General features: G+C 37.0%; 1 protein-coding gene across 10 annotated transcripts in view; it reads left to right on the top strand.

The window, feature by feature from the left end:
• KCNC2 (potassium voltage-gated channel subfamily C member 2) overlaps window positions 1-16,567 on the top strand; it is a 99,234-nt gene extending 82,667 nt beyond the window's left edge. For 2 of the 10 annotated variants that reach the window (XM_021528156.3, XM_021528155.3), the window contains exons 3-5: window positions 6,248-7,178; window positions 9,551-9,718; window positions 13,509-16,567. In XM_021528156.3, the coding sequence (XP_021383831.1) occupies window positions 6,248-7,178; window positions 9,551-9,718; window positions 13,509-13,645 (1,236 nt within the window). In that variant the 3' untranslated portion in view covers window positions 13,646-16,567. Of the gene's footprint in view, window positions 1-6,247; window positions 7,179-7,503; window positions 9,719-11,015; window positions 11,077-13,508 lie in introns of those variants that run through there. The other 8 variants (XM_021528158.3, XM_021528160.3, XM_021528157.3 and 5 more) reach the window with 8 other exon arrangements.
• Window positions 16,568-17,226: the final 659 nt, after the last annotated feature.

Below are 17,226 nucleotides of genomic sequence, written 5' to 3'. Positions count from 1 at the left end.
CATTCAGTCCCCCTACAGAGCTAGGGGGCTTTCAGAAACCAACAGTTTGAATTCCTGAAAGAATAAAAAGTCTTCTGGAAAATATTACAGGAAAAAATTATGGAAGAGTTACAGGAAAAAAATACTTTTATTTTCTGAACCTTGAGAGAGACAAAAAAAGAAAAAAACCAATATCAGCTTATAATGTTTATGATGGGAGTATATAATTTTTGTATAAAAACTATTTAACTGTTTTAGCCTAAGAAATAGATCTATGAGTCTTAAAATACATGTGAATAAAATTTGTAAAATACAATTTTGTTATGCATATATATGACTAAATTCTCGTAGTCAGTGAGAGTGGAGCATGTAATGCATAGAGAAGCTTACATTTTTGTGGTCAGAGGGTTAGTATGAGGAAGAAACTGAATCAGTTATTTTTTTCAAATAATTTGTTTTATATTCTGAAATATGAAAAGATGAGGCTTAAACTAGCAAATATGAACAGATATCACTGGGAATAATTTTTAAATCTCTAAAATTCGGACTTTTTTTTATTTATCAAAATGAGTATGTCACTATAAAAAAATACTTATTTCCTTTTAAGTTTTCTGTTATCCTACAGAAGTTACCTGGTTTTTAGGGTTCTGGTTAACATGAATGATCTGGGAAAGCAAAGAACCCATGAGTGGAAACTCTTCTACTCTTGTTTTGGTCAGAAAAATTAAGTTATTCAGTAAGCTCTTACCTTTTGTAATGAAAGCAGGATTTTGGTTATAATAGTAAGCAAGCCATCAGAGTTAGTTTCTTTAGAAAAAAAAACATCACAGTCTCTTTTCTTGGCTGCTTTATAGTTGTATTTTTAGTCTATGAGTGTGGTGGGGAGGAATATTGATTTTTAAAAATTGTTTTAAGTTCTAGCAACACACATGTATTAAATCTCATAATGTGCCTGTGAAGAAATTTATTTAAAGCAACATTTTAATCTCATTTCTTTAAAGGCAATTCTGTACCTGCATTAGAGAATATTAAGTATTGTATTTTCAAGGGCTTATTAAATATTCAGTCATATTCTTTTTCCATTGTCAAGTATGTCAAGGGCAAAATTTCTGTGTCCTGAAATGTAACTCAAACTAAATGATTCTTAAAAGCTGCTATTAAGTGCTCACAGTAGAAAATATACATTACACAGCGAGGGGAAAGGGGAGGTGTTGTCCAACCACAGAACAAGTTGTATCCAGACAAGATACAAACTTTTTTGGGGAAAAAGCTGAAATATGGTGAGAGATTTTATTCAAAACTTAAATGTGAAGCAAGAAGTAAGGATGACTGTGACTATTAACACTTCGCTGTGCATTAACCTCTTCACTGACTATGACCTGTCCATTTTGGAACACTAAATAATTGTGTAGAAAAAATTGCCTATTTAAGGGCGTGGGATTGAAAGAAGAAACTTATTTTAAATATGAGTAGGGTCAGTCTGATTTTATGAATATGTATAATACATCTGAGCATGAGGGTGATTTCCAGCTCTGCTGTTGCTTTCTTCGGGCTCTGTCAAAGCTGTTGAGCTGTAGAATGGCTCAGCAAGGCCCTGGCTCCATCCCAGGACAACGACAAGTCCAGGTCTGGGTTTGCTTGGAAAGGAAATGTGTGTGTGTGGGTCAGATGTGAGCCACAGCATCCTCTGACCTTGTCTCTTTTTCTACTGGGAAATCCAGACATGGCCTATGAGGTAAGACTGTTGCCAGGTCATTTGCAGCCACAGTTTTTAGTGACCTTAATTTTTCAAGGTGCTTAAGGAGTTATGTGCAAGGTGAAACATGACTGTGGACTCAAAAAATTCTGCTAATCCACAGACTGCTCAATTTGGTGTTCTAGAATTGGTTGTCAATTTTGAAATTGCTTAAACTCTGAGCTACTCAGTCCCCCATGAGACACTGAATTCAAAGTATGAACCATAAAATTTTCTAATTCCAGCAAGTTATCTGCAGGCACCTCACACTCTAGATTTATGTGCTTCATTGAAAATTGAGTTATAGATTATGAATCCACTTACTGTGGATATTAGTAGAACTTGGCTGAACAGAGCTTGGCTGGTGATCCTGTCAACTAGACAAGCTGGAAGATGGAATCACTACTGTCTGAACGTGTGATGCTGACACACAAGAACAAAATTGGGTGCACACTGCCTTCAAACTGTGAGGAGAGGGAATCAGCAGCCTACTGAGAGCTTTAACTTCTTAATGAGGAGTGCTCTACATGCTGTGTATTACATACTGAACATTTTTGTAACTTTTCACTGCTCTCTTCTGGCAAAAATGGACTGAACTTTTTATTAATTCAATTTGTGTTAATTTCAGTCTTGAAAGCAGTGGTCCCAGAGTGTGTCTACAACCATTCTGTCACTTAGAAAGATGGTTCCTTCAGGAGGAAAAAAGAAAACTTAAATGAAGAAAGTTAATTTTATCACATCCACTGAAGCAAACAAGAAGCAATTATTTTAAAAAAACCCAAACCAGCCCCTTTTTAGGAAAAGATCATGATTATTGGATATTATTTAAAATTTTTTCTTCATCTTTTTTTTTTTTTTTTTTTTTGAAGACTCTCAAAAAATTTGTTAGGGCTGCAATCTTTGGTTTAAAAAAGGGGTGAATAAGATGTTTTGTTCTATACATTGGCTGAACTTGTCTTGCAACTAGTCAAAACGAAAGTTTGCAGAACTTCTCACAGTAAAACTTTGCTAATGATTCAAACAGAAAATTGTCTCTTGGTGTAACCTTTCTGAAATAATGATCAGGCTAACTCCTTTTAGAATTTTGTGATTTATAAAGGAAAAAAGGAAACAAAAAGCTGTGTGTTCTACCCTGGCTATTGTGGACTGAGGAACTATTGCAGGACTGAGGAATGGGACTTGGTTGGTAACATCCACTAAAGAATCTGAGTTACAAACTGTACTGTCTTTATTCAAAATGTGGTGCTTGCCCACATGACAAAAATGGATGCATTTTTAGAGGCTAATTATTTTAGAGAAGCTGGAATTAGGATGAAGAAAAAAATGGGGATAGCATATGACTTCATTTTGTTTCTATAATTGCAGCTGTGTATGAAAAGACATGATAGAGACTTTTCAATACATTGCCTGGAATTATGTAATATAATACTAAGGATGCATCTTTGTTAATATAAGGTTAATCTCTAAGCATTTTTTTGACTGATAAAATGTGTCTGCTTGCATTGGTCTTTGTATCTGCTTCTTGCATGTTCTCTTAATCTTTTGATTTTTGCAATAACAGTGTAGGTCTCTTGTGTATGAGGCTTCATCTTGCTAGGTGCTATACAAGCTCTGTCCTGATCCAAGGAACTGGCAATTTAAAACTAAATGCAATGAGAGATAAAAGGAATGTGTGTTTTTGCTCAAAGTCAGTGATGGCATGCATATGCATGGCAAAATGTTTACATTTTATTGTTTTACATTTTTATGAATGCTTATTGCAGGTTTACCAAGAAATCTGTCACCAGATTGATAGTGTTTTCTTGTCTTTGTTCTAATCTCTGGAACATGACTGTCTTTAGGGTAGCTTTTGGACATGACTTAATGTCTTTTCCTTTAGGGACAGTAAAACACTGAGTGGAGGTGCCCAGCTAAAAATTTCAATCTGCCTTGCCAAGTGCAATGTCAATGCAGTGTCAATGTTAAGCAAAACAGTAATAAATAGCTTGTCAGGCAGTTCTACCTGTAGTTACTCTCTTAGTATTTGACATTTTTTTAGAAGATTTCTGAACCTGAGTGGGCTCTGAAATACAGTCCAGAAAACTGCAGTAATTATTTACATACTGTTGGGTTCACTGCACTGATGAATATACAGTTAATCCTTGTCATATGTGAGTTGTTGGTAAGTTATTTTGTTGTTGGTAAATTTTACTTTGGTCAGGCTGAATGTAGTTTTCTTCTATTTTCAGACAAAAAAAAAAAAAATCACAGTTTTCTGAAATCACCAGTGTTGCTGTTGAAGAGGTTGCCCAATATTTTATCTGTCAAAAGTTCCCTCCCAAATTACAAACTACAGTGCTGACTTAGCTTTGGTGACTCAGACTCCATTAATTTGTTTGCTTTTTCCATCCTTGACTGTAGAAGGATTCTGGAGGATGCTCTAGGAGACACCCAAGAGTCATTCTTAGCCCACCAATGTCTTAGAGTCTGATACATTCTCTGTCTTTCTTGTGGAGAAGTTTTGCAAAGATCTGCTGAGATGAATTCACTTAGGTTGTATAAATCTGGTTGTATTTGCTGACTCTAGTTGTCTCACACAAGATTGAAGCTCTTTTGTGTGTGTTGGTGTCAGGTGCTTTGAGCTATGAGCATGCAGCAGTTTTGTAGTTAAGGCAAAGGCAGAAAAGCCTGTTCAGTAAAAATCAGACAGTGTAAGACTGTTTGCTTAGCTTGTGGCTAGAAGTCCAGACTGGATGATAAGTGTTCAGTTCAGTCTCTGAGTCAGTACTTTTTGAAAGGCAACAGATTTAGTGTTTGCAATTGTAGAGTATGGTGTAATAAATTTTCTTTCCTTGACTGGGGAAAGGAAGCCATAAAAAACCTACAAATATCTGATATAGGAAGTTATATGGAATTTTTCATAGATCCAGCTCATGAATCTGAATGTAATAAATTTGCCAGACCTGCACTGCAAATTTAAGCTTGTATCCAGAATAAAAGGAATTATCTTTACAGGTTCTGGAGACAATATTTTGTTGTCTAACAAGTGTTTTGTGTTAGAAAAATACCAGCATTCAGTATTGTGCAAGCCCAAATAAGTTCCTGTGGCACATAACACTAAATATGAATGCTAATACTAAATTAAATCATTGATATCCGAAGTACACAAAATCAGTTCTGGCACAATGCTGTATCCTAGATTAAAGTGGCTTATGGCTGTTATTTTGTCTGCCTTGCAACTAGATTTTTATCAATGACATTCAAGATTTCAGTATGGTAACTAGATACCCGATAATTTTAGCCTGTTTAGGCATCTTTTGCCTCCTTGAGCTCCTAACAATTTAAAAATCTTCATGTCCCCAGAAGGTTTTTTTACCCCAGGATAATACTGGCTATAAAATGTTTATTAAGATGCAAATTCAAAATAAAAAAAAATATTGTTATTTATATACCATGCCACTGCTGTTGGAATGCTAGCTAATATGGTTGTAATGTCATTGAAAAGAAGTTGACCATTGTAGCAAAGGAACAACTGGCATCATATATGTGCACAAATGAAAACACCTTTTCATTTGGTGCATAGTCCTTAGTGGGAAGAAAATCTATCTCCTGCTCTAGCTCTTTGGGTCAATGTTAATTTTTGAGACCCTGTCCTGGATGTTCTCTGTTATTCAATGCTTGACTGAGTTAAAGATCAGGCACTATGTGCTTTTTAAGTCCTAAACAATCTTCTGTGATGGCTGTTTCCAGGTTATTTACCTGTATTTTATCAATTTACCTGCCCCTACTAGAACTGAATTTGTATTTCCCTTTCTGTTTGGATTGCCTTACATTTGTAATGTAGTTAGCAAGATTGTAGATCCTAAGGCTGTGGCAAAGTTCTGCCACCACAGTGTGTGAGGTTCTGCAAGGTTTACTTTTAGTGCTGCCCTAGAGAATCAGTGATGGATGACTACAAACATAATAGGCTACACAACCAACTCTATCTGTAACACAGAAAACATTTTCTATCAGTAGATAATGTGTATTTGTAGAGGATGTTTACTGATCATTGAAAAACATTGAAAATCTAAAAGAAACATTGAGTTTGGATCTGCTCCTAGATCCCTGTGAGGTGCTTTTCAAGATAGGTGTGAATTCTGAACCATAATCTCAAGACCATTAGTGTCAGCCCACATTTTCCACCGTGTGAGAGCTGGACCAGTGTAAATACTGCTGTGCTTGGTGTCTATGGGGACTGCTTGAAAGGAACCTTGACATCTGAATCAAATTCAGACAGTTTAGTACAGATTAAAGATTTCATTGCCACTTTCTTAATGAGTTGCATTTTGTCATGATATCCATTGCCAAGACTTTTTCTGCATCTAGATCCTGACCTGTGTGTGAGAGCTGTTTGCTGCTCTTCTCTGGCCTAGATGGAAATTTTTATGTGTATGAATTTGTCAGCCATTTGGGAAAGAATGAGTAAAAGTTTTACTATAAACGCAGACATCATTTGTATTAATGTGAAGAGCTGTGTGGTTCTGATGTCCCTTTTATCTCTTTGTGTTTCAGTTCATCGCTTTTGCCTCTTTATTCTTCATCTTAGTTTCAATAACAACCTTCTGCCTGGAAACACACGAGGCTTTCAACACCATTATAAACAAAACTGAGCAGGTCATCAACGGGACAGAAGCTGTGTTACAGTATGAGATTGAGACAGATCCTGCACTGACATACGTGGAAGGAGTCTGCGTGGTATGGTTTACATTTGAATTTTTAGTACGTGTTATTTTTTCTCCCAACAAACTTGAATTCATCAAAAACCTCTTGAATATCATTGACTTTGTGGCCATCCTGCCCTTTTACCTAGAAGTGGGCCTGAGTGGGCTCTCCTCCAAAGCTGCTAAGGACGTGCTTGGTTTCCTCAGGGTGGTAAGGTTCGTCAGGATCCTCCGGATTTTCAAGCTCACCCGGCACTTTGTGGGCCTCAGAGTGCTGGGCCACACTCTGCGAGCCAGCACCAATGAATTTCTGCTGCTGATAATATTCCTGGCACTCGGTGTTTTGATATTTGCCACTATGATCTACTACGCAGAGCGGGTGGGAGCCCAGCCTAATGACCCATCAGCGAGTGAACACACACAGTTCAAAAACATCCCTATCGGCTTCTGGTGGGCTGTAGTCACCATGACCACCCTGGGGTATGGGGATATGTATCCACGGACTTGGTCAGGCATGCTGGTGGGAGCCCTGTGTGCACTGGCAGGAGTGCTCACCATAGCCATGCCCGTGCCTGTGATAGTTAACAATTTTGGGATGTACTACTCCCTGGCCATGGCAAAGCAGAAACTGCCAAGGAAGCGAAAGAAGCACATCCCTCCTGCTCCTCAAGCCAGCTCACCCACCTTCTGCAAGACAGATTTGAACATGGCCTGCAATAGCACACAGGGTGACATCTGCCTGGGCAAGGACAACCAGCTGATGGAACACAACAGATCATCAGGTAGGACCCTACTGGAAATGCATGTCCTCTGAAAACACTTTATAGACCAGTATGTTTGGTAGGGGTCAGAAAGCAGCCAGTCTTTCTGCCAGGAGAAGTTGTAGCTCCCACCCTTCTCCCCTCCAACATTTGCGTGTCAGTCTCATAGAGGACAAAAATAGGTATAGTGATGTTCCCAAACCTCTATGTAGCTGGTCTATACAGTTTTGCTTGCTCTGTTGAGAATGCTTTCCTGCTGATGATATCAACCTTTTCTTTTGCCTGTTGTTTGTTGCGTTATATGGATGTTTCTTGTTTTTCTGCATGACTGTGACTATTTGAGCAGCCACCGTGTCCCACCCTGTTGGACTCCATGGTGTTTTGCCTCAGTGTCTGTCTCTTGTGTCAGCTTTGCCCGTGCCACATCGTGGCCTGTTAAGCAAGATCCTACAAAGAAGCAGTCATTTAAAAGGAGCAGGTGCTTTACATCCAAAGCCCAGCACTCAAAGGAAATAGGAAGAAATTTTCTTTCTACTTTTCTTTCCATTTGGCATTCTGCTTCCCTGGCTAAAAGAATCTCCTTCATCTGTGTTAGATGAGACATTGCATGATATTTACTATTCATTAAATTACACTAGCATAGCTGATGTAAATCTTGTCAAGAAAAAAGAAAATGGCAGCCCTTAGCACAATCATTGCTATTACAGTTGATTTTTGTGATTTCTATTACCTTATTTGTTAGCCTTCCAAATGATGAATAAGGAGTATTTTGTGCTTTACTCAGTGAAATTGCATATCCAATGATAGCCTCAGTCCCTCCAAGCCACTGCTCCATATTCCAAATCTGTTGCAATTAAAGAGTAAATTTTACCTCTCAGTATAATTAGTTTAGCAGCAAGAATATATTTTTTGTTTCTTAAGTGTATTTATTCTTAAGCCAAGCACAATCTGTTTAAAAGCTCACATACTAGTCATGAGATTCCAGCTGTAAAACTGCTAAAGAATAATAAGAACAAAGCCACTCATGACTGGTGTAATTCAGTAATTGAAATATAGTTTTTTAAAAAAAAGAGTCTGGAAAATCCGTCTCTGAACGATAGCCTTCTTTAATCTGTTGCTCTGTTATTGAATAGCATTTATGTTCAAATAAGATTGGTTTCACTCTCTGAGTTACTGTTCACAAATTAACAGTTTTTTGAACATCCTAAATGTATTTAAAAGGATGGAAATGCTTGAAAAGACTCAGACTGACAGTAAAATATAGTTAGCTTTTCAGTGCTTTGACTGATAGCATCTTCAAATTGTTAAGGATAGCAGCTTTTCCATGCCATCAGGTCCTACCAAAGGTATTGTGAATGCAGAAGGCTCAGTGTGATCACTGTGTCTCTCCCTAAAAGACACGGGGTTTTTTGTGTCTACAGCTTTATTTACAAGGGGTTATAATCCTTGAATTTAGAGAGAAAGCAGACATGCAAGAAGGAGCCATTTCAAAGTGTTATCTTTCTTTTCAGTAGTGCTACCACTTACATCACGCACTGTAGCTTTATTTCTAGTAGAGAATGTTATTAGAGTCACTATGAATTACATGCAAAACTTCAAGGCTGAATTCTGCCCTTTGCATTCCTAGTTCAGAAAAAAAAACATGCGCAGGTTTATATGCAAAGGTAAAGCTGAAGTCATGTGCTGTACTGAGAAGAGATCTTTTTCTTGAAGTGTGGCCCGAATTTGAAATGGTAGATAATTTTAAAAGAGAGTCCTTTGGGAGTGACAAATCAGGAGAGGTACAGGTTTTTCTATTTGACAAAATAAAGTGCAGAGACTGAGACAGCATTTAATGTTGGAAACTTACGATGACAAGCAGTGCAAGTGTAATACATATGGAAATGAAAGCTAAGTGTGTTAATAAACAGAGTATAGTGCCAAATATTGAAAATATAGTCCTTCTGGGTGAGGACTTGTCTTTAAAACATTAAACTATATATTCTAAACAAAAATTCCTAATGTGACATCTTGTTTAGCAAAAATGATAACCAAAATAGTAAATAAGTCTTTGAAATATCCAAGGCTGACTGTATTCTGACAAGTTACAGTCCAGTGTAGGTGACTAACTGAGCCTTGGTTTGATTATTTCTTAGTTCATGTTAGTTTAATCTAATTTTATACAAATTTTAGGAGAACAGGAAAGTCAAAGGATCATTTATTCTTGAACAAAATGTATATCTTTTGCCATTTTGTACTGATTAATGATGAATTGCAATCTTGTTTTCTTCTAATGATTTACTTTATATCTACTTTTTGAGTGATGGGAATATCTGGCATTCAGCGTAAGCTCTTTGTGATGTCTCATTTCCTCATTCATTATTGTCTGTAAATGGGCATGGTGCTTTAACCAGTGTTATCAGGTGAAGACAGTGCAGGAAGTGAGCAGCCACTCTCACCTGGTGAAAGGCTCCCTCCCATCAGACGTTCTAGTACAAGAGACAAAAACAGAAGAGGGGGAACATGTTTCCTACTGACAACAGGTGATTACACGTGTGCTACTGATGGAGGGATCAGGAAAGGTATGGACTTCTTTCATTAGATCATAAAAGGTTACTCAGCAATGTGCTTGTGAAAAACAATCTTAGAGTAAAATGATGTGCACAATGCTCTAAGAGGAAAGACTGTACTCACAATGTATCTTTTTTTCTTTACTCCTAGTCATTCTTTTCATTTTAGAAACACTCATCCCCTTTAGTCTTCAAAAAAACGTGCTTGATGTGGGACCCTCATTGCACTTGTGTCTTCATTTGTCTGTAATCTCTAGTGGAAAAGCCTGCAATTCAGATCTTGCTCATTCAGCCACTCATCACTCAATATAACTTGTCATTCTAAAAAGACTAATTAATCATATTATAACTTAGTAAAATTTACAGCTGAATAAATTTTAAAGATTGACATGTCAGAAGTAAGCAACATTTTTGAACACTAAAAAGCATATTCTGAGACACTATTTAGATTTCTTTCAAACAAAATTTTGAGCTTATAATGCCAAAATATATTTTTCTTCCTTGGCAATAAACACGCCACTGATACTAAAAGATTACTGTCTACCCCAGCCATAATTCAGCTATGGAGTAAAACAATGCACCTTTTAACACCTTGCAAAGTGTTAAAAATGTCTTTCTAGTTCTTTAGCCTCTCCAAATGTAATTACTTGCTGCTCAGTAGGATGGGAGTGCCCAGGTGGAGTTTGCAAAACTGTTTCGTGCTTGCATCTCCCACGACTGATTGTTTCTGCCCCAGCAGGCCACATCTGGCTGTGGCTGCAAACCTAACATCAGGACATCGCCTTAACATAAGTTTGCCAGTGGTAGTCTTCCCATTTCCTTAGACAGGAACTTCTTTTGTTTCTTGGCAAATTATATTCCTCTGACTTGGTATCATTCAGACAGATTTTACATTTCAGAGTGCTGAAGTGTAGTTATTCTCCTCAGAGTTCATCTGAAGTAGCTCTGTGGCACTGGACAAATATTTTTGTCCAAGATTTTTCTGGCTTTTTTTTTTAAACTTCCTTGGTGTATAGCAAACATAGCTGTCCCAGCCAGCCATATATCTAAAGGAATTCTCTTGGGTTGTTCTGCAAATGCTCTTTTTTCTCTTCAAAGCATAAGCTCAGTAGATTAAACCGATGAAGGCAGATATGCAACCAGTTCCCTGTGTATAGCATTTGCAGAGTATGACTTTCTATGCTCAGGCACTTTACGTACTCCTATATATAATGTTTAGCTTAAATGAAAAATCATTGCAAGCATGTTTTTGCGCAAATTTACTACATTTTCCACTGAGTGTATATTTCACTGTCTTCTCAACAACTAGGATTATTTAAAATACCTCTAATGCTAAGAGTCTTTGAGGAGGTCAAGAACACCTGGATAAGGTAGAGTACCATGGCATCTTGCATGACCAGCTTTTTGACTTCACTCAGAAAGTTAAAAGAAATTACCCATCAGCTACTAAAGACATATTTATATAACATTAAAACCTATTTTATCCTAGAACATTTTCATTTGTAAATCTAGATTTAAAAGAAAATGGTTTTATAGTTTTTACTATAAAACTGGGGCTTGAGTTCAGAATGGACAGTTTTTTGACGAGAAATGTGATCTTTGCCTGGCTCTGATGATAATCTTAGTTGAGGCTGAAATGTTTTAGTCACTGGCTTTAAAGTGTATTTTATACAGAGTAGGAAAGTTAGCCCCTAAGCAGAAAATACCTTCAAATAATATACAGATGGGTTTGAATGCTTGAATGTCATTCACACATCAAGTCTATTACTTTTACATTTTATTTTTACCCTTTCTTTCCTTCTTTTGGTACATTCTTCTTGTTTGGTTTGTTCCTTGGTTGATTCTTGGTTGTTCAATTATAATTTATTCTAACCTTTTTTGTATGTCAGTCTCCAAGATGATACTGATTCCAAGCGGATCCCCTAAAATACCTGAAAAATACTGATTTTGGATCATGCTTCTTTCACTATTCATCTTGTGTATCTGGTTTACATTTTTTAGGAGTTTCTATTTTATTTATAATCTTTACCATCTTCCTCTATCAGTTATTTCCTTTTATCATTAGAAGAGTAGCAAGAAAATAATCTTAAAAACTACTTTCCTAATTTCTATGTAAAAAAGCTATCTGATTATTTTGATTTTTCTTTAATAAGCTTTATGTTTACGGGGAGTTTAAATATATAAACTAGCATTGTGCTTCTCTTTATTTCCATTTTCAAACATAATTCTTTCTAGTCTGTGTGAATACTGATAGAAACTCAGAAACTGGAGGCTGTCTCAGAAATGTATCTGAATTCTGTGTAGTATTACAGTCTAGCCTGCCCTTGCCATCTGGAGAGAACATTGCAGAATGTTTTAGCAGACATGAGGTTATACATTTGCTTTAAGTATGGTTTTACAGTATGCAGGTTTCAGTGGGTAAAAAATATGTTATTTGTCATAAGGGGGGAGTCTAATATATGATTTTTCCTAAAGATGCCATTAACTGCCTGTTACCTAGAGATCTGGCATTTGAGCCACTAACCATTTCAATCAGAAAAAAACAAACAAAAAAAAGAAGTTTGCCGACATTCCATGTGGTGGAATGTAGCTTTACTGTCATTGGTATTTTAAGGTTTCTGTGGGAAAAAGTCTTATTATTTCCCTATAAGACATTTAGATCTGAATATCTTAACCTGACAAATGCTTAAATGCATACTTGTCTTCAAGGAAATAAGTAGTATCACTGAAATCAGTGAGACTTCTCATGCTTGCACTGAAGCATGTACCCATGTACTTCAGGAGCAAGTTCTTGCCTGGCTTAATCTTTGTTGTATTTCCTTGATGATATCTTCAGGCCAACAAGCAGATCAGTTTCCTAACGTTTCCATTTTCAGCAGCTGCTGAAAATACTTGAATATGAAGATAGTGATGCAGTGAATAGCAATGTTTTTTGTTGGTTTACGTCATAGCCTCTACAAAGTGAAAACAATCCACAGTGGCAAAAAGTAAGTAGCCAGAACTCACAGTGTATGTGAACAGAAATATCTGCAAGTGCAATGTTCCCTTCAAATTGTGAAGCATTATGTGGTTGCCTCATTTAATGATTAAAAATTTACTACTTGCTTATATGGATTAATACCGTTGATTTTGTTCAAATCTGGAAAAGAAGCACAAATTCAATGTTTTAAGTTTGCCATTCAGGAGGCATTTACAAATACGTCAAGCTCTGCAGTCTTATTAGACTTCAAAATTAGAAGCAAAGCCTAAGGGTTAATATTTTTGAAGATAAAGCTTCTTATATTCATTCAGTCCTCTGCAAAACTGATTTACACATTCTGTATAAATTTTATCTGGTTTCTGGTCTATTTATTTTAAAGAAAAAAAATGTACTTTATTAGGAATTGGATGTAGCAGAGATTATGTAATTCTGACAGTTTCTGTAGTCTGTCTTAATGGGGTTTTGATTATGCTTAGCCAGATAGCTCAGTCACCCTGGTGGGATTCCTTATCTTGCTCTCTGTGCAGCCCTGCTGAAGCCCACAGTGTGATACTAAGTGCAAGATGGGATGGTGAAGAGCAGGTCAGACCTCTTGTGTGGTGGTCTGTTTAATTTTTTTGGGGAAAAAGTGAATGCATTAATTTGTAAATAATTTTATTTATTAGTATCTTTTGGTAGTAATATATCTCAGCACTGAGTTCTTTTGCAGGCAGATTCCCTCTGAGTCCCTGATAGCTCCTTGGATTACATTACATTGTACTGTTTGTCTTTGTCTATTTTTTGGCTGAATTCAACTGATGTCTGTGCATTTTCTCATACAAGGCTATGAAAAATCTCGAAGCTTAAACAACATAGCTGGCTTGACAGGCAATGCTCTGCGACTGTCTCCAGTAACATCACCCTACAGCTCACCTTGTCCTCTAAGGCGCTCTCGGTCTCCCATCCCTTCCATCTTGTAAACCAGATGGCATCAATCGGCTACATAGTACTAAATCAAATACTGTTTACCACATTTTGGAAATAAATGTAGCATTAAGCATAGGCTCCACAAATATGGTTTAACTCCTGCATGATACAACTGTCAGTAGTAAGAAAAGCCACTTGGGTACCTGAAGATTTTTGTCTTGGCTTTTAAAGATACTTCAGGTAGCATTTCTTCTTTTATCTTGTCCTACTTTCCTGTGGCAATAAAAGGACAGTTAGTGGATGCTGTTGTCCATATAAATAAGCATATTTTCAGGGAGATTTACTTAAAATAATGTGCTTCCAAGTAATTATCAGTCACTCCATTGAACCTCCATTTCTTGTGACTCTAATCCATTCTGAAGATGTCTGCTCTGAAGGGTCTGCTCATTTGCATGGACCATCCTGTCTCCATCACCTGACAAGCAGTGTGTGGATCGTGGAGACCACAGAGGGCTCTGGATGTGTGTTCTCACATTGTTACCATCCTGCTGAAATGAAAGCACTGATAAACTGGTCTGCATGTGGGATTGTTTTTCTGTGTTTAACCTTTTCCTTTATTTTTTAACTATCTACTTGTTGATAAACGACTTTATTTTGCAATTAACTTATTTCGGTACTGGATTGCTGTATCAGAGTTCTGAATGTCTCCGGTTGTTTGCACACAGATAACTGCAAAGAGGTTGTCATTACTGGTTACACGCAAGCAGAAGCCAGATCTCTTTCTTAATGGCTTGGGGAAGGCACAAAACATGCAAGAAAGGTAAACGCCATCCAGACTTGCAATTCTAAGCTAGCAAGTGCTGCTTGGTACTGTAGTATTTTCTCTACTCCAGGGTTCTTCAACATTTTCAGAAGCTGAGTACCAAGTAAAATTGAAATAAATATTGGGGTTTTTTTTTTACCATTGTAAGAGGGTAGTAGTTCTCAAGTTGGGTTTTTGACCAGCCTTATACCTCTGGGCTAGTGGGCTTCAAAAATTTCTTCAATCAATGTTTTTTGAGGTGCTTTGTCCTATATGTTGTTTGTCTGTCTGTTTTGCAACCTGTCTCCTTGTATTCTCCATCTGTCTCCATAAAGCACAGAGATACTGTTAAAATGCCCCCCTCTTTTAAGTTGAACTAAGAACACTTTTTCTCCTTTTCTCTTTTTTTTTCATATGGACTACACATGCAAATATAGATAGAAATATACATATTTTTCAAGTGCAGTTAGTATTGTCTAGACTAACTCGTGTGCACTGCTAAGATTTTTTGAGTGGCTTTTCAGCACTGACCGGTTGCCTATTGCATCAATCTTCCTCCTAGCAACCAGCATTCATTGCAATTTTAAAACTATTCCTCCTCTAATGGCTTTTTCATTCAATACTAACCTCTGTTTACACAACAGGACAAATGCAATGGCAAATTTGAGGTTCTGGGCTGGTGAGGAAAAATTACCCTAAAACTGTAGAGTTTTAGAGATACATGGGGAAGACCATAATGACTGAAATCTTAAATGATCCTTGAAATTGTTGAATAATACCTGACTGTCATGTTTTACTTTTTTGTTAGGAAAAGAAATTAAATTTATTGTTGACCATGTAACATGTTTTTCTGTATATAGCTAAGCCCAACAGCATGACCTGCATGTCAGAATTCTTGTAAAATAATGTATTTATCAAATATACATTTCTGATATTTAGAGATGTACATTGATTTACTTTTGGTAAAATATTGTCAATAGAGATAATTGCAAACAGCTTTTAGCAAATTAATTAATATAATATCTGGTGCTGCTGTTATATTAACTACAGTGTTGTACAGAATTTATCATGGATTTTTGACTGCTGAAAAAGGGACAATGGAATTTAGCCATACCAAGGACTGTACTGGAAAGAGACTGCTGCTGCTGAATGGGCCCTGATAAACGACTCACACCTTGAGGAGGTCGCTGAGACTTTGCGTGCGAAGCAGAGCTTGTTAAAGAAGATGAAAGACCGTTCATAATTACTGCTGCCAGAGGAAGGGGTGACTAGTCACTGTTGATGAGTCAGTGTAAATAAAACGTGTGTGCATGGAAAATCAGTTTTTATCTATATCAAGGAAAGCTGAATTCATGTCATCATTGCTAAGGCTCCATGCAAAGACCCCCACCCCGTGTTTATTATTACTGGTTCCTGCAGTAAGCTGTGCTGTGGATCATACAAAGAAACATGCTTAATAATGATAGTGATGTAAACTACATCTGTCTTGACTTCTGTCATACTAATGGCATATATTGCAAAAGTCACAAATTTGAACAGAGTAGGTTTGCATAAGTACTTGCTTTCTCAGTTTACCATGACCTAAATTGTTATGAATTGTAGTGTACCTGCCAAGTCCTAAGTTTACTTTTCACTTTGATAACAAAAATGTGACTGCAGACAAACATCACTGACTTTGTTCACAGCACACAGTCTTCTTTCATTGTTACCTCAAACTATAAGTATTATCAGAAATAAAATTCTGGCAGCAAGAATATTTTGTGTTTTTTTTTAAATTCAAAGTGTTGCAAACTCAACATCAATAAGTATAAAAATTGTATTAAATTATATTCTAAAAATGTATATTTTACATAAAATATATATTCTTTGATAAGTTATTTTTTGTGATTTTTGTGGTAAATGGATCTAGTCTATTCTATGTTTATAAGACATTATAGTGCTACAATGTGGTAATTATGTTCTCTCCATCCTATTCAGTGGGAAATTCTCCAGAATCTGTTTTGTCACCCTGGTGTCCCGATTGTAGGGACCTATCCCAGTTGTGAAACTCTGTATCGTGGAACTTCTGTGAACATGTCAAGGTGCATGCACAATCCTGGTGGAAACCAGTCGAAATGTAATACCTGAATTGGAGAATAAAAGGCAAAAGACCTGGGGAGGAACTTGGAACATATCTTCTGAACTGGCTCATGAGCTTTCTTTAGCTGTATCGGTCCCCTGCCTGCTACTGGCCATCCCAGTTCTCAAATCAGCCTCCTGGAATGCCTGAGGAGCTAATTCAAAAGCTAACATGAGCTGGATTCTGCAACAATTGAAATTTTATCAGCTTGTTAATGACCCTCTGCCTCATGTGGAAGTTTCTGTCAGGCTGGTATTTTAAATCTGAGGGGAGTTTTGTTGCATCCTGGAGTGAAGTCAAACCTAAAAAAGTAGGTGATAAATGGTTGCCTAAGATTCTAATATACTGTATTTGTGGCAACCAGAAATCCCCAAATACACAAACAGATTGTCTGAGAGCAGCGAGGCAGCTAGTACAGTTTTACAAATTATCTGAGAGGCTGTAACACAGTATTTTGGCATATGTGCTGTAATGTAAGAAAGGTTCCAGAAAACAGGATCAGAAAACAGGTGTTCAATTTCAGAAAATGTGTTATAATGATATGTCAGGAAAGCTCACTGTGATGTTTGCCCAAGGGTTAAGAGTTGCCTGTACTGTGACTGTGAGCTGTACCCAAGGGAAGAAGAGGTGTAATGGTCAGCCAGCACAAGGCTCACAGCCAGTTCCAGTCACGCAGGGTGATGTCTGCCCCAAGTACCTAGAGAGAGGTGCCT

This window comes from Lonchura striata, chromosome 5, assembly GCF_046129695.1.
Source record: "Lonchura striata isolate bLonStr1 chromosome 5, bLonStr1.mat, whole genome shotgun sequence".
In the NCBI taxonomy this organism is placed as follows: Eukaryota; Metazoa; Chordata; class Aves; order Passeriformes; family Estrildidae; genus Lonchura; species Lonchura striata.
This window is presented reverse-complemented; position numbering and strand designations above follow the sequence as displayed.